The 27,575-nt window shown below is 43.0% G+C and overlaps 2 protein-coding genes across 2 annotated transcripts in view; one reads left to right on the top strand and one right to left on the bottom strand.

The window, feature by feature from the left end:
- Nucleotides 1–15,036, top strand: part of Ppp1r9a (protein phosphatase 1 regulatory subunit 9A) — a 255,286-nt gene extending 240,250 nt beyond the window's left edge. The window contains exons 17-20 of the mRNA XM_029478162.1: nt 7,070–7,268; nt 9,190–9,309; nt 11,220–11,402; nt 12,666–15,036. Coding sequence (XP_029334022.1) covers nt 7,070–7,268; nt 9,190–9,309; nt 11,220–11,402; nt 12,666–12,866 — 703 coding nt within the window. The 3' untranslated portion in view covers nt 12,867–15,036. The remainder of the gene's footprint in view (nt 1–7,069; nt 7,269–9,189; nt 9,310–11,219; nt 11,403–12,665) is intronic.
- Nucleotides 15,037–21,084: 6,048 nt separating this feature from the next.
- Nucleotides 21,085–27,575, bottom strand: part of Pon1 (paraoxonase 1) — a 25,079-nt gene continuing 18,588 nt past the window's right edge. Inside the window, exons 8-9 of the mRNA XM_021165211.2 lie at nt 24,052–24,180; nt 21,085–21,484 (exon numbers count right to left, since the gene is read on the bottom strand). Coding sequence (XP_021020870.1) covers nt 21,326–21,484; nt 24,052–24,180 — 288 coding nt within the window. The 3' untranslated portion in view covers nt 21,085–21,325. The remainder of the gene's footprint in view (nt 21,485–24,051; nt 24,181–27,575) is intronic.

Genomic DNA, 27,575 nt, shown 5'->3' on the forward strand with positions numbered 1-27,575 from the left:
ACCCACATGTGTCTGTCATATGATGCAATCTGTAGGAGCCTATGGAAAATAAATATTCCTTAGATTCAAGGCCATTATCATGTTGGCCTATAATTAATATGTGTTTATTCATTATTTATGTATAGCTCACTCTTTCAAAATACTTTTTTGACACTCAGAAATGTGTTTTGCAACACAATTTATTTTAGAAGTAAGCTGCATGGGAAAGTACAATGAAGCAGAAGGTGTAGGCGTTTGGTACCTAAGTCACCGCCTTCATAGTAAGCATCATCTTAACCCCTTCATGAAAACAAAGGGCATAAGCCAAAGTGCAGGCGCTAGGTTCAAAACTCAGTTCTGCCTTAACCTATCTCTGCCTCAGTTTTCTTGTCTGAAAAATGGAGCCACACACATATTCCTCATATAATGGTCTACAGACTTTTGGGAAGTCTGAGAGTGGTCACATTTAACAAATATACATTGCTATCTTTGTCATTTCCAATATTTAGAGAAAGTTTGCTTGAAGGGAATTAAAGTATTCTTTGTGCATTATGCTGGCAGGCTTATCCATCCAAGGATGACATTCATGATAGCATGGAAATCAAGTAGTTCAATAGATTTCGAAGGTGGCAGCCCTTCAAAGATAATATTCTCTCAAAGCCATTGGATAACATGCTATGCCATTGAGTTTGAGATTAGATCCTATGACAGGTGCCCAGGAGGGCTGCTTTCCTGCTGCTGGGTAAGGCACAGGCCAGCTTGACAGCCATCTGATCTGAGTAGATATATACTCATTAGCAGAACAGGGGTTGCCGTGGACATGTGAGTTTATATAGGAAAATGCTTCACTGGTGCTTGGGATGGTCCCAGGGAGAGAGCCACTGGGAGGTACAGAGTCCCCTTTTTAGAGTCCCAGTCACGTTGATAAAATAAGAATACCTATTGGGCGATCTCAGTGACAGTCTTATTGAAGTCAGAAAAAAATGAAAGGCAAGAAAGCTGGAGATATCAGCAGTGGCTGGCAGAAGAGACGGAACTATGTAGAGAGAAAGAGCCCACAGGTCTGAGGTCTAGTCCTATCTGATGGCACAGGTGAGCTGAGTGGCACAGCGGTTAACTCTTTTCTGTTTGGTTACTCTGAAAGGATGAAGGGCAGCTTCTGTGTGGAGAGCGAGGGACGGAGTCAGTTTCCCTTTAGCTTCCTTAGGTGAAAGGCAGAAGGGGTTGGCAGGCAACTGTGGGTTTTGTCACCTTTAAAGTCTCTCTTAGCTTTGTGGTCAGTTGAAAGCCCCTGCCATTGGCTCATCTTTAATGTTGCCATGGTTATAAGCAGCCTGTGTATCTTCATCACTTACATACTTGGCTTCTGCTGGTTGGTTTTTAATCTAGCAGTGGGAAGCCAGTGCTTGAAAATAAATTAGAAGCAGCTTGGAGATTTCCCATTATTGTGATTGAAATCTATCTCCTTTTTAATTCTTAAATTTCCTCTCTAGCAAGTCATTACTGACCACAGATCATGCCGTTTGTCTCAGAGGAAGCAGACATTGCTGTCATATGTCCTAGCCAAGCTTGTGAAAGACTGGCTACCCAAAATGATCTCAGTCCTCCGTTTCTGCCCATCCTGCCTGCATAAGAGCAGTCGCCTTTATGCAGCTTGGCTCTGGTAGAGCCGACGGACATACCTTCCAAGGGCTCTCTGTTAGCTGTATATGTCAGCTTAATAATCTGAACACCCCACAAAAAAGTCTGTCTGGGGATAGAGCTCAGTCCTTAGAGTGCTTCCTGAGTTTCACCCCAGATCCTAAAGTAAGTCCAGTGGCCCAAGACTGTAATCCCAGCTCTTGGGAGATGGAGGCAGGAGGATCATAAATTCCAAATCATTCTTTTGACTACACAGCAAGTGTACAAGGCCAGCTAGGGGTACTTGATACTCTGCTTCAAAACAAAGAAAAACTTTCCTTTAAAAAAAATCCTATGTTAAATTTGTAACGTAAGGAGGACCCTCAGCATCTCATTACTTTCATCAGCTTGGTTGACCTGTATAAAAACACACATACCTGTAATTCTAGCCCTTGGTGTCTGGAGAGGGAGAGGAATCTGAAGCCAGCCTGTGTTCTATAGCAAGAGCAGTGTTAATTCAAAACAGAAACAAACACAAGAAAGGAGGAAGATATTCAGGATCTGAGAGGAGTTTGTTTCCGTAGGGATAATTCCTTCACTAAAGATGCAGATCTGCCCACATAGATTTCTTTACATTAAAAAGATGTTTATTTTTTAATTTAATTATATTAAACACACACACACATCTCAGATGAGTGGGCTGGAGAGACGGCACAATCAGAAGCCAAACATGCGCGGCAACCTGTGTTTAGATCCCAACACCCATGTAAAACCCAGGCTTGGCAGCGCGCTGGAGGAACAGACCCAGGTGGATCTTTGGGGCTGCCTGGCAACACAGCCTCCACAACAGTGAGTTCCACATTCAGTGAGTTCCACTGCTTCAGGGAAGAGAAGGTGAGGTTAGAAGAGAAAGATACCTGATACTGTCAACCCTTGGCCTCAACACAGACATGCACACATATATGAACATGTACATACATCATAGGAAGGAAGGAAGGAAGGAAGGAAGGAAGGAAGGAAGGAAGGAAGGAAGGAAAAAGAGGTTTAGACCATTAAGATGAGTTTAAATTTTCAAGGGTGTATCTCACATGTAGAGTGTGTGATTGGTGTGCCCAACACCATGGGTTTAATCCAAACACCAGATTAATGAAAATGCATATTAAATGGTACATTTTGGTCAGATTTATAATAGCACACCTTTATTAAAAACCTAAGCAGTGTATTTATTGTCCTGAAATTGACATCTGGTTTTTTGTTTATTTGTTTGTTTGTTTGTTTTTGTTATGTTTTTTGTTTTGGGATTTTTTTTGTTTTTGTTTTTTGGTTTTTTTGAGACATGGTTTCTCTGTGTAGCCCTGGCTGTCCTGGAACTCACTCTGTAGACCAGGCTGGCCTCGAACTCAGAAATCCGCCTGCCTCTGCCTTTAGAGCGTGGCTCTATATGATCCCTTTTCAATTTTTAACTGAAACTCTGCAGAGGGAAGGGAAGAGCTTGCTGATCTCCTGGGTGACCTCCTGGGTGACCTCCTGGGTGACCTCCTGGGTGACCTCCTGGGTGACCTCCTGGGTAATCTCCTGGGTGTCTAGTGTGAGGCAAAAGGGACTCTTGGCTGTTGACCAGAAATCCCAACCAGAGCTGTGGATCTGGAGCAGATATCCAGGGTGGTTGAGCCTGAGAATCAGAGGGGCATGTGCTTCTAATGCTACCCACCAGGATCTGTAAATGTACTGTGTATGGAACTGGCCTCACAGCCCCAGTGTCTTCTGTGGGTATTAGACCTTTTCAAAATTCCTCCCTCCAGCTTAGATGAGAGAGAGAGTCTGCACATAATCCTCTGGTCTCAGCTGTTGTTCTTCAGTTAGCTTCAGATTTTTTTTTTTATGATATCCAACTAGACTCTGAGTATTTCGTATACCTTATTTGCAGAATGAAAACAACAAAATATCACTGTACGGTATTTAACAGAAAAAATAAAAACCATGGTACTAGTCCCAGGATAAATGGATTTCAGAGAATAAGTATGTGAGTTAATTGATAGTCATTAAGAATAAACAATTTGACTACCAGGAAGGGTTAATCCGATGACATCTTTGACTTGCAAAAATTAAGTTTGATGGCAGTTGTTTCCTCTAGTTCCTAGCAGTAAAGCACAGAAGGACATGCTATGGCAGGGACTTGGGATGTTTCGATTTTTTTTTTTTTTTTTTTTTTTTAATGATCAACTTTGCTATATCAACCAAAGGTGAACAGAGGGCAGAACCTCTGGCTCCTGGAACCCTCCGGAGGTTACATTCAGATCCACTCAAAATTCATCCTACCAATCTTGATGTGGAAAAGAGAAGAAGAAATAAGAGAAAGAAGAAAGGAAGGGGAGGAAGGAGGGAAGAAAGAAGGGAGGAGTGAGAAGCAAGGGGAGGAAGGATCTTGTATTGTTGCAAACATTTTCTGCAAAGTTAGACAGATGATAAAGAGGCACTCAAAATAGAACCACAGCTCCTGAGGTCTGTCTGCTTCTTCAATTTATCCAGGAAGAAATTGGTGTTTGTTTATGAACACATGTCTCCTGGGCTGTTGAGTCTATAATTTTAAAGTAATAGAGTATTGAGTATCTTAATGAATATTCAATTACTCTTGGTCCAAGCAAATGGAAGCAAGTTCTTTTCTCTGAGAATAAAGGTTGCACACAGGGGTTAGTTACACAGTCATGGATTTTTAAAGTTACAGGTAATAAATAATGGAGCTAGAAGACAAGCACAGCAGGGCACAGCCAGAATCTGTTGGTTTGTAGCTGTGGGACAGTGGTTATCACCGGGATGTGGGCTTCCTGCCAACTCTTTCCTCATCTTCCCAGGAGCTTTGCAGAAAGACAGTCTCTGGCACAGGCTAGGCTTCCATAGCCTTGTTCACTAACAGTTGAAAAGAATCAAAAGAGCACAGCTAATTAAAACTCTCATAAAATGCTCTCAGCCAGGAAAATAATCAAAACTGATAATGTCTGTGGACATGTACATCCGGCATTGAGGATGGGCTCAACTGTGGCTTGCCCTAGGGCTTGGACTCCCTGGGGTCTCTTTCAGTGAAGCTGGTGACCAGCAGCATTCACATTCCCTGCCTTCATTGTCCTAATGTTATGGTGGTGGTCTGTGGCCATTGCTACAATCATTTGGTTTAATCGTAAGATGAGGATATCATGCTGTCCTTAGTTACAGAGCTTCCTCATAAACTCTCAGGCAGTGGCTAATCTCCCTTAGTACTATAGTTCCCTTGACTCAGCATTGTCCAGCCTGACTCAGCATTGACCAGCTTCTCCTTAGATGTGGGATTGCTGGGAAGATATGTTTGTTTTTCTAAACAGACTATTATGGATGTTCATACTGGAATGTGGGGGCTAAGTTAAAGATAAGCCAGAGAAGTTATCACTGGATAAATGGTGAGAGCCCCAAAGAGATTTATCCCTCCAGATGGCATGGGTCACCATTTAATGGGGCATGGGAAGGGGCAGCAGGATGGAGCTCCTAGAGTCAATCCCTGGATCAAGCTGGAGTCTCTGCTCTTATCTCCCGCCTACAAGTATTTATTAGCATGTGTTCACATTCCAACTGGTGTTGTTTACCTTAAGGCCTTAAGATTTCTCCCCTTCTCCCAGGGGGAGCAAAGAAGAAAGCTGTTCCTTTGCTTTATTGCCATCAGATTCATGTTTCCAGAATCCTTCACCTCAGGATAGACTGCGGGTGGGATAACACTGAGTTCTCAAGCTGTCAGAACTCATGGGAGGAAACTGAAGTGTGTGGAGCCAGGGAAGCAACTTCCACACATGATCACAAATGTTCTATGGTGACGTCAGCTATATTTGCATTTGGTGTAATCATGACAACATGGTAAAATATAGATTCCAGGTCAGCTCCCCTTCTTTCCTCCTAGTTCTGGACAGCCAATAGTTCTTGTGAATCTATCTGCTGTACCAGAAGCCTCTAACCAACTTTATTTGGTCCATGAGCAAAGAATAAAATGTACCCTCTCCAGAGCCCAAGGCCTCAACAAATATGGGCTTAGTTATCTTACCCTCCTGTCCTCTGCTAATAAATAGATTACAAATAAATAGAGTATAAAATGTTCTGTTCAGTTTAAACTTGAAGATGAAGTTTAAGGGTGACCTATTGATTTCTCATTGATTTCTATTATCCTTGAAGATATCCTACTGCCCCCTCACCCAACACACACTTTTTAAACACACTAAAGTGATCCCATCTTCTGGATTCCTTTATGTGACCATCACTTTTATTCACCCATCCCCCTGTACCAGTTTTACCAGCATTTCACAAATGTCTTAGCTGTTCTTGTATCCCTTTGTACTCTCTATGTATGCCTTACTGTGCAGGGCACTTACATGAGCATTGCTACATTTGGTACTTGGAGCACTATTTGGATACAAGCCACAAGTCTTAGACTTGATGCTGTTTATATCACTCTAAACTTTACTTTAAAATGTACTTGAAATGAAGTGTAAGGAGACAGGAATTCAGTAGGGATAGAAACTATGTGTATGTTATCAAGGCACCTTTAATTGAAGAGATTCCTGTAGTCATAATATTAACAGCTACCAAGTAATTGCCTTCCATGCAGAATCACTGAGACACACTGAGGCTGGCCTCTTCCAAAAGCACATGAGCATTTTCTTCCTAAGTTCCTGAATAAGTATTTTCACTTGAACAATAGATAAATACAACTGTGAAAGTAACTGTTCTGTTTAAATAAGAAAAATGGTATCTCTCAGCTGCTTTGAATCTTTAAATATTTCTATACTTCAATAGCTTTTGTGGTTCTATAAGAAATGTTAACCTATTTAAATCATTACGGTCATATATTTGAGATACATCAACACATTTATTTGTACAGATTAAGACAAAGGGACAGAGAAGGCTTGAGACCCCCTTAGGAGGTGATAGAACCTCAGCTTCCCATGATGATTTCAGACCCTATACTCCTCCTGTGAATAGACACTAAGACTATGATGAGAAACAAGCAGGCTGCATCTTCTGCTTAACATTACACATGCTCGGAAATTTCCAAATCAGTTGACTCTTTCAGCTATAGATTCTGGGAGCATGAATGCAGGGATCAGTTTAAGAATGCTGGCTGAGAGCTATTGTGGTGGCTTTCCTAAGAGGGATCTCCAAAAGGGTGTGCCATCCCTATTTTAATTCATGCATGTATGCTTATAAAGACATATTTAATAAAGTTTTGCCATTGAAATATCAGTTCAAATCCATGTATTATCATAGATTCCATTTAAATGCAGAAAGATGATAAATATTAAGGTTAACACTGTTGCCCAAAGCAATACCTTTTTACCACTGTGGTAGATAAGTTTCTCAGAGAGTTGTGCCTATTGCGAGGGTCTTGCTAGAACTGGGTTCAGTATCTTTTGCCATTTATTTGTCTAACGTGTCCATTCCTTTCACACCACAGAATCTTCAGAAGCAAGTTGGAGAACTGGAAAGGCAAACCAAGCTCCGGAGCGCAGGCCTCCAGCCACTCTCCTTGCATGCCTTTCTTATGGTTTAATGAAAGCCGGAAAGGATCCTATTCCTTCAGGAACCTGCCGTCAGCTCCAAGCCCCCTTCCACCTTCTCCTGAGACTCAAATCTCAGATAAAACAGGGTCCAAGGTAGACAACAGTGGACTATAAAAGCCGACAGGAAAGTCCCCCAATTCTGTCTCTTCAGGTTTTGGAAAGCCTTCTCAACTTGCGCGTGCCCCTGGATCTGATGAGCCAATGTGCTAACATTGTCCTAGGCATGCATGATGTTTCCTTTACGGGGAAAAAAACCCCACCTAACCAGCACCCTCTTTAATACTGTTCTGTGCTAGTGTGTGCTTTTCTCTTCGATTTGCCTGTCATTTCATTTACTGCTATTTAATCTGTTTGACAGTTAAGCCATGCTGGGAAAGAGGCATTTGGATAGTGAAACAGGGTTGGAAGATATTTACTAAGTATTCTTCTTTAAATTGCATTATGAAACAATTTCACTGTGCTTTTCAAGATTTACTGGAAAACAGATAAGTTTGCCACTGACTGTTCAATATATTCAAGGGAAGCAAACACAAAAACAAAGGCCACTGACATGTGGCACCTGACTTACTTGTATCAAATGTCCATGCAGATCACCTCTTCTAATTCTTTTTGCCATTAGCAGAATTACATTAGATGTATATGCGTGGGTGTGATGCTTTTCAAAGTGTGCAATGGTTATTTCCAGCATGACAACGCAAGCCTGGTTTAACCCTGTACTGACACACATGGTGACTAACCTTCAAGGAATTTGGTCTCCTCTTTCCTGTGTTCACTCTTTTTCCCCAAACAGAAACGTGAGGTTAATCTTACTTAAACTGAATTCTTCCTTGAGGTCAGCAGCTCGAAGAGTTCTGGCCTAGAGTCTGGAGGATTGCATCTCCAGTGATAATACCAAAGGGTGAAGTGTCGTGCGCGTGACCTGCTGCTGAATGTTTTGCCAGCTATGCTCCTTTTTGGAAGATTTATCAAATCTTGAAGTTGGTTTGGTATTAAATCCCCCAGTCCTCTGGGATGGTGTTTATTCTCATCAACAATCAACCAAGCCCAACACAATATAATCTAATGGGGCTAACAGTCTGGTTCCTGGAGAAGTGCAGTATGAAACAAGGTGGTGTTGGGCAGTTGCTTAGAGTTTCTGGGAATTCAACCACTCTACAAGTAGCAAAAGAATTTTGGTAATAAGTGACTCTTTGGACCCTTTAGTGCTATTCTGAGAGTTATGGTTTGCTTGAGTGATCCTAAGATTATCTCACATTAAAGAGAGGTTCATTATAAAACATTTCACAAGTAAGGCTCTGTGTCCATTGTCAAGTTGTTTTAACATCTGCTGAGCATGTTAAAGTAATTCCAGGAAAATTCATTTTTTCCCACATCCCACCTGACTTACCCCAAGAGGCTGTGCAGCCTTGTGGTTCTGTTTCACACTGCAGTCTCTTTGGCTGTGGGCTGGTGCCATGAGAGAGCTCTATACCAACATGTAACTAATGCTGTGCTCTCAGTCCACGCCCTCCTCCAGAATTGTCATTCTGAAGGCTATATCCAGGAGGGGACCTGTCACTTCTCACAGTATTTATCACAGCCAGCCACACACCATCTTTCCCCGGGGCACTCCAGCTACCTTCTTGATATAAATTACCATCTGTTCCTGATAACTCAGCCTCTCCACGCCATCTTGTATTCCGACTTACACTGTTTCTTGTCACAGTTAGGGGCAAAGCAGATGGGCTTATTAATATCACTACCCTGAGCACTGGCAGAGGGTAATGAATTCTGTACCCTTGGCGAGAAACTCAAGAACCATTTCTGGATCCCACATATCCTTGTATCAGATTGAGAGGGTGCCCAGAATTTTCATGCAGGCTTCTGCCCCACTGCCCAACTGAAGGTTGTCCCCAAAGCACACGTGAGCTCTTCTAAAGACAGTTGATTAGCATGAAGCATTTGAGGACTTGGGAGCACACCTGCTTCTAGTTCACTCTGTGTTCATTTAACACGGTTGTATTCGTTTTGACAGAATTTCACCTTCAATGATGACTTCAGTCCAAGCAGTACCAGCTCAGCAGACCTGAGTGGCTTAGGAGCAGAACCCAAAACGCCAGGGCTCTCCCAGTCCTTGGCACTGTCCTCGGATGAGGTACTGTAGTGGCACCGTGACAGAACTTAGTTTTTATGTGGCTCATGTCCTCCATATCCCACTGTGGGAAGATGTTTGAGGGTAGATTTAACATAAAAGGCATCAACGGTGAGGTTTTGTGTTTAACACAGAATCCCCACGATTCCATTCCCCTTGCCCTCCACATTAAAGAAAAGTATAGTTTCGGAGCCCATTGAAGCTGCTTGGGAATCCCATTCTACATGTAAACATAAATGTTAGAGTCTGGGCACTGGAGAGCAAGACTAGGCTGTGAATTATCTATTCTCTCTGTCCTTTCCCAGAGTAACCCCTACCCCCCTCCCCAGACTCCGAGGGTCTTTTGACTACCATATGCCCCCTGTTGAATCATTACGGGTCTTTTGACTACCATATGCCCCCTGTTGAATCATTACAGGATCAATAGGAATGGTTCTGGAAAGGAAATAAAGTAAGAACCATTTATTCAGATGCTAGAGTGAAGATTAGCATTGCTAAGAATTACCAGGAAGTATGTATGCAGGAGATAAGCAGAAAACTATGTTGGGATTGGCTTAGTTCTATAAATAGGTGGGAGTCAGGGGCAGGAAATAATGTAATTAGAATTTGTTCTTACATATGAAATAATTGTTCTTACTTCCTTTTAGCGTGAGTTATATGCAATAAGCCTTTTTTTCCTTTAAATGTTTTTTGGTCATGTTTTCCTAGCTGGGCTTGATTTTGATGTTATAAAGCGTGTAATGTTGGTGTTGTGTGTCCCATTTCTATAACATTCTTCTTCTCGGTTCTTTTGTTGCTACTCACCCAGAGCCTGGATATGATAGATGATGAGGTGAGCTCTCTGTGGGTTGTATGTGGTGCCTTGTCTCATTGAAACTGCTTTTCTCTCCTTACAAAATGACTGTGAATCCAATACTAAAGAACAGTTTCCTCTGGAGTGGAGGGGAATACCCTGCAATTGTTTACATTTGAATTAAAAGATATTCCTGGATCTAGCGGCTCTATGCCCCACCTCCAGAGTCCCTAAGCCCCACCTCCAGAGTCCCTAAGCCCCTCCTTCAGAGTCCCTTACTTACCTCCCATAGCCATTACCAGACATGGTCCATTCTTTTTCCGTATCTGCTGCCTTTCCTCTGCTCACACTCAGCCTTTTCTTCATGTGACTCACCAAATAAACTGTCTTTCCTCTGAGATCTGCCACTGCTTCGTCTTCTCTCAGCTCGGTGGCTCTGGGAGCTGTCATGCCCCTTTATGCAAATAAAGAGAATGGTCTACAGTGGACAGAGTCTGGAATTTGCAATGAGCATCTTGTTAAGCCCTTATTGCTTATATTGTGTTGTCTAAGAGAGATTGTGTGAGCTTTCCAATCCTCAGTTCCCTCATGTCTTAAAGAAACTGTAGGTGTCGGTGCCCTACCTTCCACAGAGGTGTGCTTTCTGCTCCAATAAAACAATAGCTGTGAAGTTTCCCTGTGAAGGCTTGGGGGCTTTGAGACTTTCCTGTAGAATAAAGGAGACCTTGATATTTTTAAAGTGTTTTTATATAACTTTACTGTCTTCTAACAGGATAAATTTAAGTGATGTATCACATGTAGAGAACTATGAAATAATTATTTTCCACATCTGACTATATCTTCAGGCTTACTTATTATAAAATCATCCATGTCAGTGTGTACTTTTTTGATTTTTTTTAACTTCCTACACCTTTACTGGTACTTTTTTATGGGGTATTTTTAGTTTTCCATCTACCAGAATCAGATAGGTAATAGACATGTTTCTTCTAACATAAGTAGAATTATTATGTATGATTTACAAGTAAATGCAGCTCTTGTAACTTGAGAAATTCCTTTACTAGCATAATATAAGCCATACTTTTTGAGACATTTAACAATGCTGCATACATTTCTGTCTCAGATCCTTGACGATGGACAGTCTCCCAAACACACTCAGAGTCAGAATCGGGCCGTTCATGAATGGAGCGTGCAGCAGGTTTCCCACTGGTTAATGAGCCTCAGTCTGGACCAGTATGTGCCTGAATTCAGTGCCCAGAACATCAGTGGGGAGCAGCTCCTGCAGCTGGATGGAAATAAACTGAAGGTAAAGAATCCTTCGTCTGTGTTAGTTACTAGTTATGCATGTTACTTTTAGCACCTGACATGGTTGATCTGCACATCCATGTGGTAGTTTTCATCAGTACTTACCAGAAAAGATACTGAATAATTTTCAGTAGGGAAAAAAAAAAAAACTTCAAGCCCATCACAGGTTCTGACTAGAAATAGGCTGCTGACTAAGAGAGTTCGAGGCCTTTTCCTTTACATCACCTGGCAGTGCTTGACTCCTTTATCAAAATCATTCACTGCCCATTGTACTGTTCAGTTTTAATAATGTCCAGTATGAATCTTCTTTCTTCATTTCTCCTCCATGCCCCAACCCCTCCTGCTCAGTACTTGAAAACTGAAACAACATCCCCAACTTCCTTCCCCAGTACACCAAGCCATCCTCTTGTCACCTCCACTGCACCTTCATTTCTGCTCATCTGGCCCTTCTCTCTTAGAGACTGAGGTGGTACCCAACTCTACCGAGAAAGGGCAAGAGGAGGGTACAGCCAGCTCTACACACCCCTCCCCACTGCTCGGCTGATGGATAGATGAATATCTCTTGACAGTCTTTGAAAAGGTTAGCAATCAATCAATAGCTGTGAATATGAAGGCCCATTGACAACTGTCCCTGTTAGGGAGATGGATGCATCCTGCTGTGGATGCTGAAGGTCAGGAAACATTTGAAGTTCACAACAGTCTTCCCCAATTCTGAAGTGCAAGCTCATCCAGCCACCTAGTCATCATAATCAGACTTCCTTTATAGGTCTGCCTTTGGGGAGACAATGGCAGAGAGATGATGACATGGGCATCCTGGCCCCAAAGACATTGTTGGTTCTCACTGTAAATAACTACATTGGCAAAAGGGAAGCCATTTTGGAGCCCACCCATCTTGGAGCCTTTTGTAGCAGCAGGTGCTCTCAGTTACTCTTTGAAGATATTGATGAGTTTAGCAATACTTTAGCCGAAGGTTGGAGAAGCAGGATCGTGCCCTTTCTGTTCATTCCCTCCTTAGTCACCAATTTGGAGAGCATTTTCGTGATGACTTCTGGAGTGTATTTTGCAAAGAGTTTCAGAGAACAAAGCCCAGATCCTCAGGGCATACAGAATTTAGCACCTGTGGTCCGCTTTTCCTCAGGCTTGACCTCCCCCTTCTACGTCTAACTAAGGTCATGAGATTAAACATAGTGTGGTGGTTTCCTCATCATAAACAAAGAGGGCAGCAGTTTTTCAGAGTCCTTTTGTACATGTGTTTCCTCTGTAGGCTCTTGGAATGACATCATCCCAGGACCGGGCACTGGTTAAAAAAAAACTGAAGGAAATGAAGATGTCTCTGGAGAAGGCTCGCAAGGCCCAGGAGAAAATGGAAAAACAAAGAGAGAAGCTGAGGAGGAAGGAACAAGAGCAAATGCAGAGGAAGTATAAGAAGTCGGAAAAGATGACTTCCACAGCCGATCAACCGTGAGCAGTGAGGCCTCACCTCTTCCAGTAGTTGGGGAAGTTTGAGAGAAGTCCCGCCCCTTCCTGCCCCCACTCCCCTGCCGAGGCTGAAGAAGAAACTGATGGGATAACACCACTGTAGGTGGTTAAAGTACTGTGTGTTGAATGCACTCTTGATTTTAACCTCCTAAAATAACCCCTCACCATCACCTTTGGTTTATTGACAAAACAGAATTATCATTTTTCTCTTCTACTTACCAACATCCAATGTTGTGTTAAGTGTGCGGTGCCACTCGGAGGAGCAGCCTGACCCAGCCAATGAGAGCAGGACTCACTCTGGGGCTGTGAGTGGAGTACCCAGAATTCTCAGTGAGAGGCCCTGAAACTGAGGTGGTAGCTTCTGACTGTAGGTGTAGAGATGAGACCTGCTTTGAGATGGGGGAGCGCCCCTCAATTCTGACTGTAGAGCAAGTCAGTTCTGTTGTGGGGATGTGGGTGCCCAGCACACAATTGCCACCTGAGGGAAAGAGGAAACAAGTGTGCTATCCACTTGCTGGGAATCCGAACGAGGGGGGAAAGAGTAGCTAGTTATTAACTCTAGAAGGGAAGGGCCTTAAGCACACAGATGGGGTGCACTTTGGGGCCTGGAGGACAGCATTTTCCTCCAGGTATTGTTGAACAAAGAAGAAGAAACCGCCAGGGTAGTGCAGCCATGGATGCTGGGGTCTGCTGTGCTGTTTGCCAGTGCTGCACCAAGTGTTTGAGCAGCACCGACAAACTGCACAGCTCCTTCCCCAGCCACACACTGAGCCGGAAATTGGCTTTGAAGGAAACCAACGTCTTCAGGTTTCTTCTCCTGGGACATTCTGGCTGGCCTTCAGCTTGCCTGGGACACAATCGTGAACTTGTCACATATTTTCTACTCAGAATTTCCCAAGTGGGCTCAGTTAGTGTTTTAACAAATGTGCTTTTAAGGACTTAAACATAGAGATACTGGTTAGAGATTTAAGATTTGAGTAACAGTCAACCACAGAACTTTTTTCTTGTTTTTATATACACACAATTCTTTCCTGTGAAGGACAGCCATCACTTACATTTTAGAGACATTTTGAATGACTTTCTAAGCCATTCTCTTCCATAGTCTAGAGAGTTCCAGATTTGTTGAAAACAGTACACGGGACAGATTTTTACAGTGTAAGAGCTGATATTTCTTAAGTCCAGTATTAGGGATTGCAGTCCTTCACCACCCTGAGTTGAGCGCAGGAGACTAGGGGAGGAGGAGAACAGAAACTCTTCTGGAGGCATTTCACACCCTGAGGGGGGGGGTATTTATTTGCTTGCCTTTAGTTTTGCTCTTTTTGCTTATGTATCTAACTCTCATTACTGCATTAATTCTAAAAACCTGGTATCACCTGCTTTCGGATGGACTGATTTCAGAGTAGAGCTGGAGGCCACATGAAACCTTGGACTTCAGGGTCTTTCCTTCCTTTCCCCCAGCAGGCGCTTGTGCTGCCCGCAGGCCTGTACACATCTCCTCTGCATGCACAGGTATGCAGGGCCTGCATCAGGCTCCAGAGTTAGGACAGGAATCTGATACGACAGAGGTCGGCTGCCTGTGTGGCCTCACTTTTTATTTAACATTGTGACTTTTCATTTTTATCGTTATCACTATTTTTGTAACATGAATTCTGACATTATCTGAACTAGAAACTTAATCCTATCCTTTCTCCCAGAGCCTGCTTCTGTTTCTGGCCCAAGCACTTCTGTAAGTTCTGGCCCTTCTGGTACAGATTCACATCAGTCCAAAACATGACGTGGGGGTCTCATTATGCTCTGCACAAACCAGATCTGCTTCTCAGTATTCCCAAGGAGTAGGGTACTGGGTGCCTGCTTCTATCTCAGATGCCTGATGCTTCGCCACTTACTAATATTTTGAGAAAACAAGAGACATGTTCCTGAACTACACATTCAGTAACTCTTTCCTAATGCCAGAAGTCTGAGCAAAACTCTGGCATTACTAATACTTGTTATTGTACGTTTCAGCCATTTTTCTTTTCTTTGGGGGAAAAAAAAAGCTGGATTGCACTGGACGCTTCTCTGTGTTCATTTTCGAGAGTGAAAACAGAAGAGTGATAATTTTAAGTTGTGTTTACACTTTGATGATAGTTGAAAATGAATGTATATATTGGAAATGTCTGTAAGTCTGCGCTGCCTGTAACTTATGACCTCTTATATTGCGTTTTTTAAATACAGTGTTCTTACTGTGACTTTATTAACACTCCATGCTTGGATCAGCATACATCTGGCAGTTACAAATCAAATTAATATTCCTTACATCATTTAGTTTGTAGTTTACTCATTGTGATCTTTAAGTTAAATTATTGCAATCTTAAACCAAAATGAGTTCTTTTAACGTTGCTACTTAAAACTAGTAAAATTGTAAAGGGCTCTTGGTTGCACTGTTAGGCAAAGGGTAAGAGACGGACTGGCTGGTCCGGTGTGGAAACAAAGTGAAGGACCTCAGATCTTGTGAGCGTTTTGACTTCTTGTTAGCTCCTTTATTGGCTGTAGTGCATGATAATAATTGAGTTTCCAACGTCTTGCACAATGCTTTCTTTAATGCTGTGGTTTTCAGGGTTTATACAACTTAAAGAGAATTGTTGCTTCATGGACTTTAAGGATTTCGGACAGTTTTTAAGCTGTCGACAAATGAACAGAAGAGGTTGTCTGCATATTGTGAACTGTACTCTAGTGACGACTAGTGGGTCCCACCAGAAACCAAAAGTGTTTGGGGTACAAGATATGTTCGGGCGTCAGGGTACATGGTGAGGCCCTGCCATAGGTAGAGAGCATTGTAGGAGTAGATTCTAGGTCAGGGTTCCACTAAAGAACTGTGCACTGGATGTCTGTGGTTAAGATCACCTCCTTTAAGGCAACTTATCCTTATGTGATCACGACTTTCTCCTCCCCAGCATCAGAAGGGTACTGTTAGAGCAGAAACCCTGCTCTATCTACTTTAGTACTCTATCGAAGCCTGTCATTACTATCGTGACAGCAAAGTCCCTCTGAAGCCGTCTGCCATCCTTCTGCTGGGGTTGAAATGGACGTCCCACTCCCCACCTTGTGTAGACTTTTAAAATACCGCAGTAGTTTCTGATCACACTATGAAAGGAGCTAATGCCAAACTCAGTTTGCAAGAGGCACAACATGTGACTACCTACTTTATGTTCCTTTATTTCAGGAAACAAAGTAGCAGAGGAGAGTGTGCTCCCACTACTGCTCATGCCCAATAGTGTTCACCCTGAGATCTTAAATACCTTAGGCCTAAGCTTCAAGAATGTCCACAGGTCAGATTTAGCATCTGGGCCTCTATGGCTTGTGCTGATGATGAAGAATTCTCTTTTGGGATCTTTGCTTGATAGGATTAATTTGTACCTGAAAATTATATAAGAAGAAAATGGTTGCATTTATACAGCTACTCTAAGTTGTTTATAAACATGAGAGGTTGGAAAGTTTTGAGGAGGACCATTAACATCTAACAAGGGTATTTAAGATGATTCTGGACGATGGAGGGAAAATGATTCTAAAAGAAACTTCTGTACATTGGATGCGTATCACCCTGTCATACACTGGGATTGTTAAGAATCACCAAATTCTACGTGAGTAACTTAAGCCTCTTCCCACATAGCTGGTGATAAGAAACATCTCACTTTGGGGAACAGGCATTAGGAGGGTTTATGTCACTTGGCTTCAACGCTAAGACCCTACCGGTACCTGGATGAAAGAGTAATTAAGAAAGGATGGGCCTAGTTTTCACATGTTTCCTTACTTGCTTTGAGTCAGGGCTCCCCATGTCTAGTTGTAAAGCAGAGCTTGTGGAGGTGAGGTCAAACTTAAAGCATTTATGCTTCCTTCCAAAACTGTTCTCATTGTGAAAGGACAAAGGGAGGGGACAGTCCCGAGACAGCATTACAGGAAGTCTGTTTCGTCCCTGCTCAGTCCTGAAAGTCAGACTGAGTGTACTGGCCGGTTTTCTTTGCTTTTGTCTTGAATAGTTAAAGTCCCATGAAATGTAGCCCTGATCCAAAACACTGGGAGTGGCAGGAATATCACCAAAGAAAACACATATTAATACCTTGAAGATAACATCGAAGAAGCTAGAGTGAGTAGTTAGAGGGAAAGGGGAAGCCTGTACAGTAAACTGCCCTCCGGAGATAGTGTGAGCTCCTCACACAAACGCACCCACACACGCACGCACACTGCCTCCTGGAGGTTTGGTTCCCTACGACTCTCGTCTGTAAGCACCTGGGGCTGGAGTAGGGGGCAGAAGAAGGTCCATGCTTCCCTGCCCTTGTCCAACCCAACTCCCCTCCTCCCCTCCCTCCCCCCGCGCCAGACCGTTAGGGATCCAGCGATGTGCAAGACAATGTACAAGCAGTAAGAGAAGAAGCCACAAATTCTCAGTTTTGTGCATGCCACTTGTGTAGGTGTCAGAGCTGTGTGTGTGAATATATCCCCACCTGACACACACACATATATACCTTGAGCACGTGGCACAAAAATATACTCACCGTGGACTGCAGTGATGTCAGTTAGGACCCTGGGCTGTAATAGTGGCATCGTCGCCACCTTTTTATGTTGTGTATACATTGAATGGCTCATAGAATTTTAAGAGATTTTTTTTAATGTAAGTATCCTACTAAATGCACTTATGCTTCTAAATGTTTATATATTTTGGTAAAATTGATTTATTAGATCTTTAGTATTGTATTTTAGTAAGGTAAATTTTCCTCAGATATTGGATGAATGCTTTGATGTCAAGGTTGCACATTTTTTAGTTAGAGCTCAGAAGCTATTATGCAGCGTGGGGCATTTTCAACTGCAGGATGTCCGCAGTTTTCTTGACTAAATTGCACTGTGTGTTCTCGTTATCAGCTCCCACCTCAGCCGCCATGATGCTTCTGTCACTGACTGCTGGCTCTCTGGTGGCAGTATTCTGTCGTGTGACCACTATGTACTTCCTAAGTCATCCGCTTGTAATGGCATTTTGGTTGGCACCAAAAATAACACAAAGGGTCCTGAGTATATGCTGTTGGAAGCTGTATACTTCATTTCCTTTGGCTGGTTTATGCACACACACACATGTTTCTTGTTAAAGATTGAAGCACTCAGCCATGAAATAACAATTGGCCAGAAATACTTTAAATTGCCTTTACCAAAAGAAAGAAAAAAGAAAAAAAAAAAAAGCAGGAAGTGATGCCCAGGCCAGATAGCTCTTTCCAGCAGCAGCAGGTTCAATCGGTGAATAACAAGCAGCGCTCAGCGTACATACGTGGGCTCTCCTCAGGATTATTTAATGTCATAACTACTGCTTTTGTATTTTTTAATGATGTTTTGATGAAACCACTTATAAGTCTGCTATAGATTACTGACAAGGCCAGGCAGCTGAAAACGACAAGGGGAAGGAAGGTCCGTTCTACTGTAAGACTTGGTTTATGGTCGTCTTTCCTTATATACTGCTAAAAGGGAAAGTGGTTTGTAAAGCATTAAAGTCTGGTAAGTATGTACAGCACAGGACCTGAACTTTTTAATTTGTACGTTTTGCTGTCTGGTCATTTGCATGGGAGAAACAGCAGTGCCACACCCAATTTGTTCTCGGGCGCTTCGTTAGTGTGTGCTGTTTCCAATGGCATCCTTTACTTTTCAGTTTTCAGAGGCATTCAAAGCAAACTCTACTGTCAGTGGACCATTGTTTTCTGACCATCTAAAAAATACCTGTGATTAAACTTAACTTGTTAGTGTAAATAAACCTCTTGCCAATGAGTATTATTGTTGTTAGATAATGAATGCAATAAAGGAAATACAGAGGTCTCTCGGAGTCTATGTTTCTTTTCTCTCTCTTTCTTTTTTTCCTCTTCCATTTCTACCTTCAACTAAAACAAGCCCTGACTGGGTAAACCTGCACTGACTGTCAAAACATCTCTCTCCATCAAGAGCAAAGTGCACATTTTTCATGGAAATGAAACTAAAAATAAGTTCTAACTCTGGCAAAGTGTAAATTGGCAGCTAGAATTACACCTGAAAGCACAATTATGGACCTGGGCATGAAGCTGAAGAGCTGAGCCGCCCGCTGGAGCCCCCAGGTCCCCACTTCCCCTGTCCCTCTGACACAGCCTCACCCTCAAGTTCCCAATACCCATCAGCCAGAGGAAGATGGATGACAAACCCATTAAGCCCTCAGTCTCACACAACAAGAAGCAAGCCGAGAAGGAATCAGGTCCAGCCTAGAGCACTAGGTTATTTTAAACCATTTTCATCCTCAGATCATCTCCAAGACTGAGAAAGCAAGACTAAAACAGCTGACGAGTATTCACTCAACTGTCTCAGCCTCATGAAGTAAGGAATGTGAGCTTGTTTCCCTCCATTTTGGAAACTCTTAAAAATTCTCTTACCAAATTTTGGCCTTCTTTGGACAATCTTAAATGCATGCCATGGGAAACCAGGTAGCTTCATTTTAATATTTTATTTTTGAAAGAATTAGCTTGATTTGTCAGTAGAAAGGAAGAGAATATGGTCATTTTACTGAAGGTGCGATGAAGGCTAGGTAGACAAGAGATTTTTTTTTCTTTTTAAAGAAATATGTGGAGTTTGCTTTCCTATGTGCCACGCTCACAGAGAGTCATAACCAGAGATTCCGAGAGTCCAGCCTCCAGGATGGGAGGAACAAGGGTCACTGAGGAAATGAACACTCACAGCTACCTGGTGTCAAGTGCTAAGCAGACTAAAATCACTGAAATTGCGTTGTGAGGAAAGGAGTTCTTTTATGCAAATAGTTTTTACTTATTATCATCTTGGTTTTCTTGAGATCTGACTATGAAGTCATAGATTAACATGACTTGCGATTCCTGGTCCCACTGCCTCAGCCTTCTAAGTCTAGAATTATAGGCACGCATTATGATTCATGGCTAAAAAACTGGTTTGTTTTATATTTTCCATCTATGGTCCTAAATGATGACAAGTTTCAGTTTCTCATCAAAACATTCCCCGTGCCTTCCACCCTCCTCTACCCACCCCCACCAGATAAATCCATGGAAAGGATCTTAAAAATACTTCATCTCTAAACTGGCTGCCTTAATGACCCTAGGAAATAATCTAGCAGTGGATTTCTGTCTTCACACCAGACAAATAATGGTACTTAAAAATTTCTCATTTCATAACCAGTATAAGAAGAGATTCTCTTCTTAGTCATGAAGGCTGTTGATATTTCTATTTTTTAAACTCAGTTTATCCTCCTCTCCCCACTGTCTTGGTCTTCACGGAAAGCCAGAATAGTGTAAGTAAACCCAAACAAGACAACCCCATCTCCGGCATCCGCTGAGCAATGCGGGCTGGGGGCACTCAGCACTTCGACGACGATCAGTTATAGAATACTCATGAACTTAGCTGCTACAAAAGAAGCAAGTTCCTTCTTTCTTTGGACCAATATAAACCGGCCATGTAATGTGTGAAGATAACAGAAATCAGGTTCAGGCATGATAACCTTCCCAAAGATCGAAAGACTCTCCTACACCCTGTAACTACGGGAAAATTGAAAAGACCCAGTGGGGAAACAATGCACAAAAGGTCTGTGCCTCCAGGAGAGAGCGGAAGCTCTGTTCTGTTTCAGAGGAAGTCGCAGAGAGAAAGGGGAAACCAGATGTCTGGCCGCACTGGTCCGTCCATCCATTGACTTTATGAGGTACTGAGAGTGGTCTTCATGGTAATACTTTTTCAACACCAGAAGGACCTCTGTGACCTAATAGTCCCCAAAGCTGGCCACCCACACTCTCTCGAGACTCAAATGGTTTCAGAGATTGTATGTGTTATGGGGAAAGTGTATTTGGAGGTACATAGAAGGTATTTTCCCCAATGCTGTCACAGATTTCCTGGGAAAACTAAAAGGAGAAAAACTCCTCTGGCTCTTTTTGGAGGTCCGAGTCTACTTTCTGGCTCCACTGTTTCTGGGCTTTCAGTAAGACAGTAACTCAGCCCTGGTGTTTGGTGGAAGCTCAGAGCAGAGAACTAAGGACCAGATGCAACCTGTGAATGCATTTCTCCCAGTGACAAACTTCTGTCAGTGAGGTCCTACCTCCTTGAATCCCCAGTACTGTCCCCAGCTGAGGAGCAAACATTCAGCATCTAAGCCTGTAGGAACATTTCATATTCAGATCAGAACACAAGTGATGTGGGACTTGAGAAATTTAGCCATTTTGGTGAAAAAAATTTTTAATTGATAAGTGATGTCTTTAAGTAGTCTAAGACTAATATTCAAGAAACCCTTGCTAGTTAGGATCTGTTGCCAGGAAACACTCTCAGACCTTCTCATATCTGAGATTAAGGTCAGCATCCCTTAGTTAGCAAAGATCAGTGTGGAAGGCACCTTACAATATGGCAAAGGGTTGAAATAATGGCCTCACTTTCGATGACGTGCGTGCAGCTGGCTTGTCACAGATCACAGTAAAGAGCTTTGTGGAACACAGTGCCAATCAGCAGTTTCCCTTTGTACACAGAGGCGACCGTAGTGCCTTGCAGGATGGTACCATTCTCTGCATAAACTACAGTTACTTTGGGGTCTTCCGATAAAATGTTCTGGATTCGAAGCACCTGTCAAAGAAATTACATGAGGTGACTATTTTTGTTAAGTCACTTACATCAACTTTAAACTTGGAGTACATTATCTCATATAATTTCCTCAATTGCGTTCTGTTCTAAAATTATGTTAAGGTCGCTGTTTCCTCATTTGTGATTGGTTTTGATCCTTAACACTAGCAGTGCACATATGAGCACACAGTGCATGAGGCAGGGCATATAAACAAGCACGGTAGCCTGGATTGAGACCTTAGGGCACACTAAGGAACACAAGAAATGGAATTCGTACACTGATTTTCTATTTGAGGAGTCATGATTTGATTGTTCAGTTGGTTGTTTAGCACCAAGGAAAAAACATTCTGTGACTTGGAAAAGAAAGCCATCAAGGCAGAGCACCTAGTGTGACAGTGTGGGGAAGCCAGGGCCCGGGCATCAAAGGGTCAATGGCAGGATTCAAATGACTTCCAACACAGCTAGCTCCAGGAAATTGCTGCAATGTTAACTTGTTACTTACAAGGAAATCAGTAAGGATGTACCTCACTCAGTTTAATAAGCCTCTTGTTCATAAGAACTAAATCTTCTATGGGCACTGTATTAAAAGTATAATATTCTATTTCCCTTACCAAACTCATTATCAGAACGGGAGCAATTCTCTTTTTTTCCCAAGAACAATAAAGGAAAGCCTTGCTAGAGCAAAGGACCCCAGTTTACCAGATGAGCTAACAAGCAAGAACAATTGGAATTGAACATCCTGCACAGCTTTTTATATGCTGAGCACTCCACAGCATACATTTCTCCAATTCTATTAAATATACAGTCGAGCAAGCCTAATAGCAAAAACCTAGCAAAAGACACAAAAGATTGGCATTAAACACAATCATAATCTCCTGCAAATTTGGAGATAACAGGGTTGGAAGCCATTCATATTAGTTTTTTTTTTCAATAGAAAGATACAGGAAGAGGTTGTGTGTGTGAGTGTGTGTGTGTGTGTGTGTGTGTGTGATATACATACATGTGTATAGCAAGAATATTCTTTCATTTTCTATCACTGCCCCTTAAATAAGACCGTATAGCTATTTGTATAGCATTTACAGTGTGGGCATTATAAGTAATGTGAAGGGGTTTAAATGCACAGGAGTGTCTGAGAAGATCTTCCTGTGTGTGAGACCATTTGCTCTGTAAGTGAGACTCCTTGATTGGAGTTCAGATCCCTAACACCACAAAGGAGCTGGTCATGGAGACTTGAGCTTGTGATCCCAGCACTGGGGAGGTGGAGGCAGGCAGATCCTCAGCTTATTTGTAACCTATTGGCAAGCTCTAGGTTCAGCAAGAAGCCCCCTGTCAGAAAATAAGGTGAAGAAGCAGCTGGGAAGATGAGCACCATGGACTTCTGGCCTCCTCTTATGGGTGCACACGTACAAAGGCCCGCAAGTTCACACGTATACATAAACACAAAGTGTACAAGAGGATGGCTGGGCATGGATCCTGCTAACATACCACATAACTTCATATCAGGGACTTGAGCATCTCTGGGTTTTCTATCCGGGAACTATAGAAGCAGTTCAACAAAGATATGGAGAGAGGCTGTAGTGGTGCCCTAGATGAAGGACTGATGTGAGGGAAGGAAGGTTATACAGGAAAATGGAAAACAAATGGATACAGTCTATCAGTGTGACATCACGGTCTTTTTTAAACTATTGTGAATTCCTTTTTTTTTTTTTTTTTTTTGGTCTTTTGAGACAGGGTTTCTCTGTATAGCCCTGGCTGTTCTGGAACTCACTTTGTAGACCAGGCTGGCCTTGAACTCAGAAATCCGCCNGCCTCTGCCTCCCGAGTGCTGGGATTAAAGGCGTGCGCCACCACAGCCTAAGTTGGAGGAAGTCACTATTGAAATACGGATGTGGGTACCATCCATTGCTGGCAGTTCTTACTTCCATCCTTCAGGCCCACACTCCCTGGGCTCTGAAGTGTACCAAACCTTCTTGAAGGAGCCTCTCCAGCTGACCTTCTGGCGTGCTGGAAAGGCCTGAGATGAAGCAGATCCCCAACCCTAACCTTGTTTCCCCCTGGAGATGACACCTGGCTGGCTGGTGCTGCTTCCTGCAAGCAACCCTCCATTTTTGTTTGTGTGTTCCCTTTGTTTTGATTTTATTTTTCCAGTGCTGGGTGGTGCTTTTTCTCGGTGTTTCATACATGCTAGACATGTTTTCTTTACTGTGTTACACTCCAAACACACTATTTCCTTCTCCTTCTGGTATTGGCAGCTGTTTTGTGCACAGGGGCAGGAAGGAGGAAGCACAAGCACACACACACACACAGCCCCTTGTTACTGTGTCAGCTCCTGTTGGTGTCCTTATAAAAAGGTCCCCACACCTTTGTACCCCCCAGTTACCCCGTAATAAAGGGCCACCTGTGCCCTTCCTGGACTCTGACCAGGACACCTCCACAGATCTTTTGACTTCTAAGCACTCAGGTCATCTGTTACATGGCCTCTCTTATTTGCACAAACTGGGGAGAATTGTGTTTTCAGTTGAAACCTGGTGGTGAGGGCACCTTGTGTCCACTTCACCCTGCAAACTGACCTCTGAGCCGGGGGGATTCTCCGCATCATAGAAAAAGATCCTCATTCCGTTGGGATGGCATCCCACCCAGAGGTCCCCTGTCACAGGATCCACAGAGATGTTATCCACAAGGGTGTCAAAGTCGAGGACCTGCCAAGGGACAAAAGCAGGAGCTTGAGGAGATGAAGGGCTGGCCGAGGCAGTTCAGGGGACAATCCTGCTGCTCTAGGCCACGATTCGGCCAAGCCAGCTTCACTGCAGAGATGTAGCTGGCCTTCTGGCCATTCTGTTTGGGTGCAAAGACACACTGGGTTTGGGGATGGGTTACAAACAAAGACTGGCTTTTAAGTGTTAAGTGAGATCATTTATACATGAATCTAAAACCACAAAAGTTATTTAAGTGTAGCATCAATCCATTCTTTGCAAAGAGACATGTGCATGTGATATGTTCCCAAATATTCCAACACCAAATAAGAAATGCAGATTCATTTCTGAGGAGGAACATGGAGGAAATGGAGGTTTCTTTATGGCTAATCATAGTAGGCTGTGTAGCCAGGAAAGTAATGATCACCTAGGGTCTAATTTTTGCCTTGAAGTTGAGGGAAAGTTTGTTGTTTTGCTTCCTGATGTTATTCAACTCCCTGCTCCTTTGCCGTTTCCTCTCTAAATATAAGCTGCAAACGCATGATGGCTGCACAGATTGCTGTCGTGGCTTTGTGCCGGCATCATAAATAATAGCAACAATTCCTAATTCCGCCATTCATCATCCTGGCTGCCTTCTACTGGGAAGAAATCCCATCTATTTGTTTACCTCTAATTCTCACTGGAGAAACAATATCTTCTGTGCACTTCTGAGTCCAGCGATCTCAGTACCCAGGGACCCCGGAAATAACTGGTCGTGACTCTCTGAAAAGGTCTGAGCGTGGGTAGGCAACTGTAATGTGCTGCCACTGCCCTCTGCATCCTGCTCAAAATGAGAGCTGTCCCCGCATGTCCGCCGAGGGATTAGAGGGTTCAGGCACCCTGGCAGAGCTTCACTCTCACTGTCAGGAAAAGCTGTCAGCCTTCAGCCTGGCAAGAGGCTGCGTTGGCGCCATTGGCCCGGAGTTAGCTCTCTACTGACAGGCTTGCATTAGCATCTTTGAGTGAGGAAAAGGTGTTATCTACTGTTCCACTGTTAGCACTAGCAAATTCCATGGTGGATGGTAGCCTACTGAGAACCCCCATGAGAGTGAGAGGGGTATGGGGAAGCCACAGAGCCCATCCACTCTGCCCACAATTATCATCTACTCTGCCAGGGCCTCAGCTCAGCACCTGGAGTGTGCAGAGCACTGGACAGACATCGCTTCTGTCAAAGACCAGCCGCCATCCAGCAGACAGCCTGATCTGGGTCCAGAAATGCACTCTTGCCCTGTAAATACCCAATGCCTAACCAGGTGAATAAAATAAAATAATAAAATAAAATACCATTACTATGGGCATCTGCATACCAACTCACTATCCCACAAAGACATGTGGAAGATACTCGAGTCTAAATAAGACACCAGATGGACTGTTGACAAGGTAGCTCAGCAGCAAAGCACTTGTCACTTTCCCCATAAGGCCTGGATTCTATCCCCAGAATTACCTAAATGAAATGCCCTAAATAAGGAGCTGCTTTTTGTTGTTTTGTTTTGCTTTGTTGTGTTTATGTTAACACCTGGATATTTTGAGAACTCCAGCTGACTGAAATGTGGCAAATTCTGAGTCTTAGAGTCTTGGGGGAGGAGAATCCCTTTTGAGTGTGGTAATGCACAGGGAGCAAACCATTGGTCATTAGAACCATTTCTATGTGGGCAACTGAGCAGCATCAGGTACAAGCGTATGTTTGTGTAGCTGCCCCCAGCAGCCAACCATCTCTAGAGCTTTCAACTAGCCCAAGAGAAACTCTGCAGCCATTATATGATCATTCATTTCCCATCATCCTGTTGTTCCAATAAGTTTAAAATATTTGAATTATTAAAGTTATTTTAATTATTCTATTGGGGGTAACATCTTGCTATATAACTCAAGGTAGCCTCTGGCTCAGAATCCCCCTGACTTAGCCTTCTGAACACTGGGGTTACAGGTGTAAACCACTATAAATGGCTCTAGGTCCTTCAAATAAATGAAGTCATGATATCTGTCCTCTTTGTCTGGCTTATTTCACTTAGCATAATGTCATAAGTTCATCCATGTTGTACCCTTCCTCTGTAAGACTCAATAATGTCTCATTGTATGACTACATGACACTTGGGGCAGGACATACACCATTCACCTTCATCACAGATTTGATAATTAACATCAACAAGTAGCTCACGTCTCTTGGCATTCTGAAGCAATCCTGGGCTAATAGGAAATCACATGATCTCTCCAAAGAAGAAATGTCACTGCATTTGACAGGGTGGCTTCTGCTAGGTTGGTTGTAATGATGAGAGTCGACCGTGTTCTGTTACCAGATGTGGAAGCCAGATTTGACCCCAGCCCTTACAGGTGCAAAGCCCTTGGATTCTGTGTTGAGTGTATATTGGATTGAGTTTTATTGCAACATTCCTTAACTTTCACTTTGCAGTAGTACGTGCTGTTCGAAGCATGGTCCGTTGTTATTCCCTAAGCCACTTGAAGTGTGTGAAATTTCGTTTCTCTACAGCTAATATTAAACTAGCTCTGCTGATGATTTTTAACGTCAAACATGATGTTAGATTTGATGTCGCTCTAAGGCAATTTCCTCTGAGTGAGGCCCCTTGTGATGGTTCCTGTGACATGGTGACAGAAACAGTCATGGAATTGCCAGTGACAGTGCTCCTTGCTGTGGGCATGGGTGTGGCAGCATGATATCCTGTGGTTTGTAGTGATAGGGGCCACTTTATAATGCTCTATTTGCAAACTTCCTTTCTTCCCCTTTATGCAATTCTAATTTATGACTGAAACTTTTAGCCTAGACCGGAATTAGAAGGGGAAAAGGTGAAGTTCCTATATGGAGTGAGCCCCATTATAGTAATTAAACAAATGTTTGCTAAATGCTTATTAGATATTAGGAATTCTTCCAGTAATGAACAGAAAAAAATCTAACCTGGTGGATCCTATAGATAATCAAGAAGACTTGTAAAATGTATAGTGTGCTGGTAAGAAACACTGAAAGCAAGAATTAATCCATTGAGGAATCAGGATCTATGGCAAGGTGTGGCTGGTATGCGAGCTGTTAGTAGTTTGGATTTTTAGGGAAGGTCTCACTGATGTGCCCCCATCAATAGGAAGTGAAAGATGAGAGAGCACAGAGATGTGGAAGACAGGGCCAAGGGTTTGATGCTGGGTCCCTGGGAACAAGTAGAAAAAGCAGAGGTGGCAGTGGGGGCAGATTCGGGAGTAGCCAGGTCACCCCATGCAGTCATTCTGACCTTATGGCTGCTGTAGAGGGAAATGGTGAGATATGAGAGGAGACTGTTTCTATCACCATAAAGTCAGGAGAGAGAGAGAGAAACAGAGAGAGAGAGAGAGAGAGAGAGAGAGAGAGAGAGAGAGAGAGA

Source organism: Mus caroli, chromosome 6 (genome assembly GCF_900094665.2).
Source record: "Mus caroli chromosome 6, CAROLI_EIJ_v1.1, whole genome shotgun sequence".
NCBI lineage: Eukaryota > Metazoa > Chordata > Mammalia > Rodentia > Muridae > Mus > Mus caroli.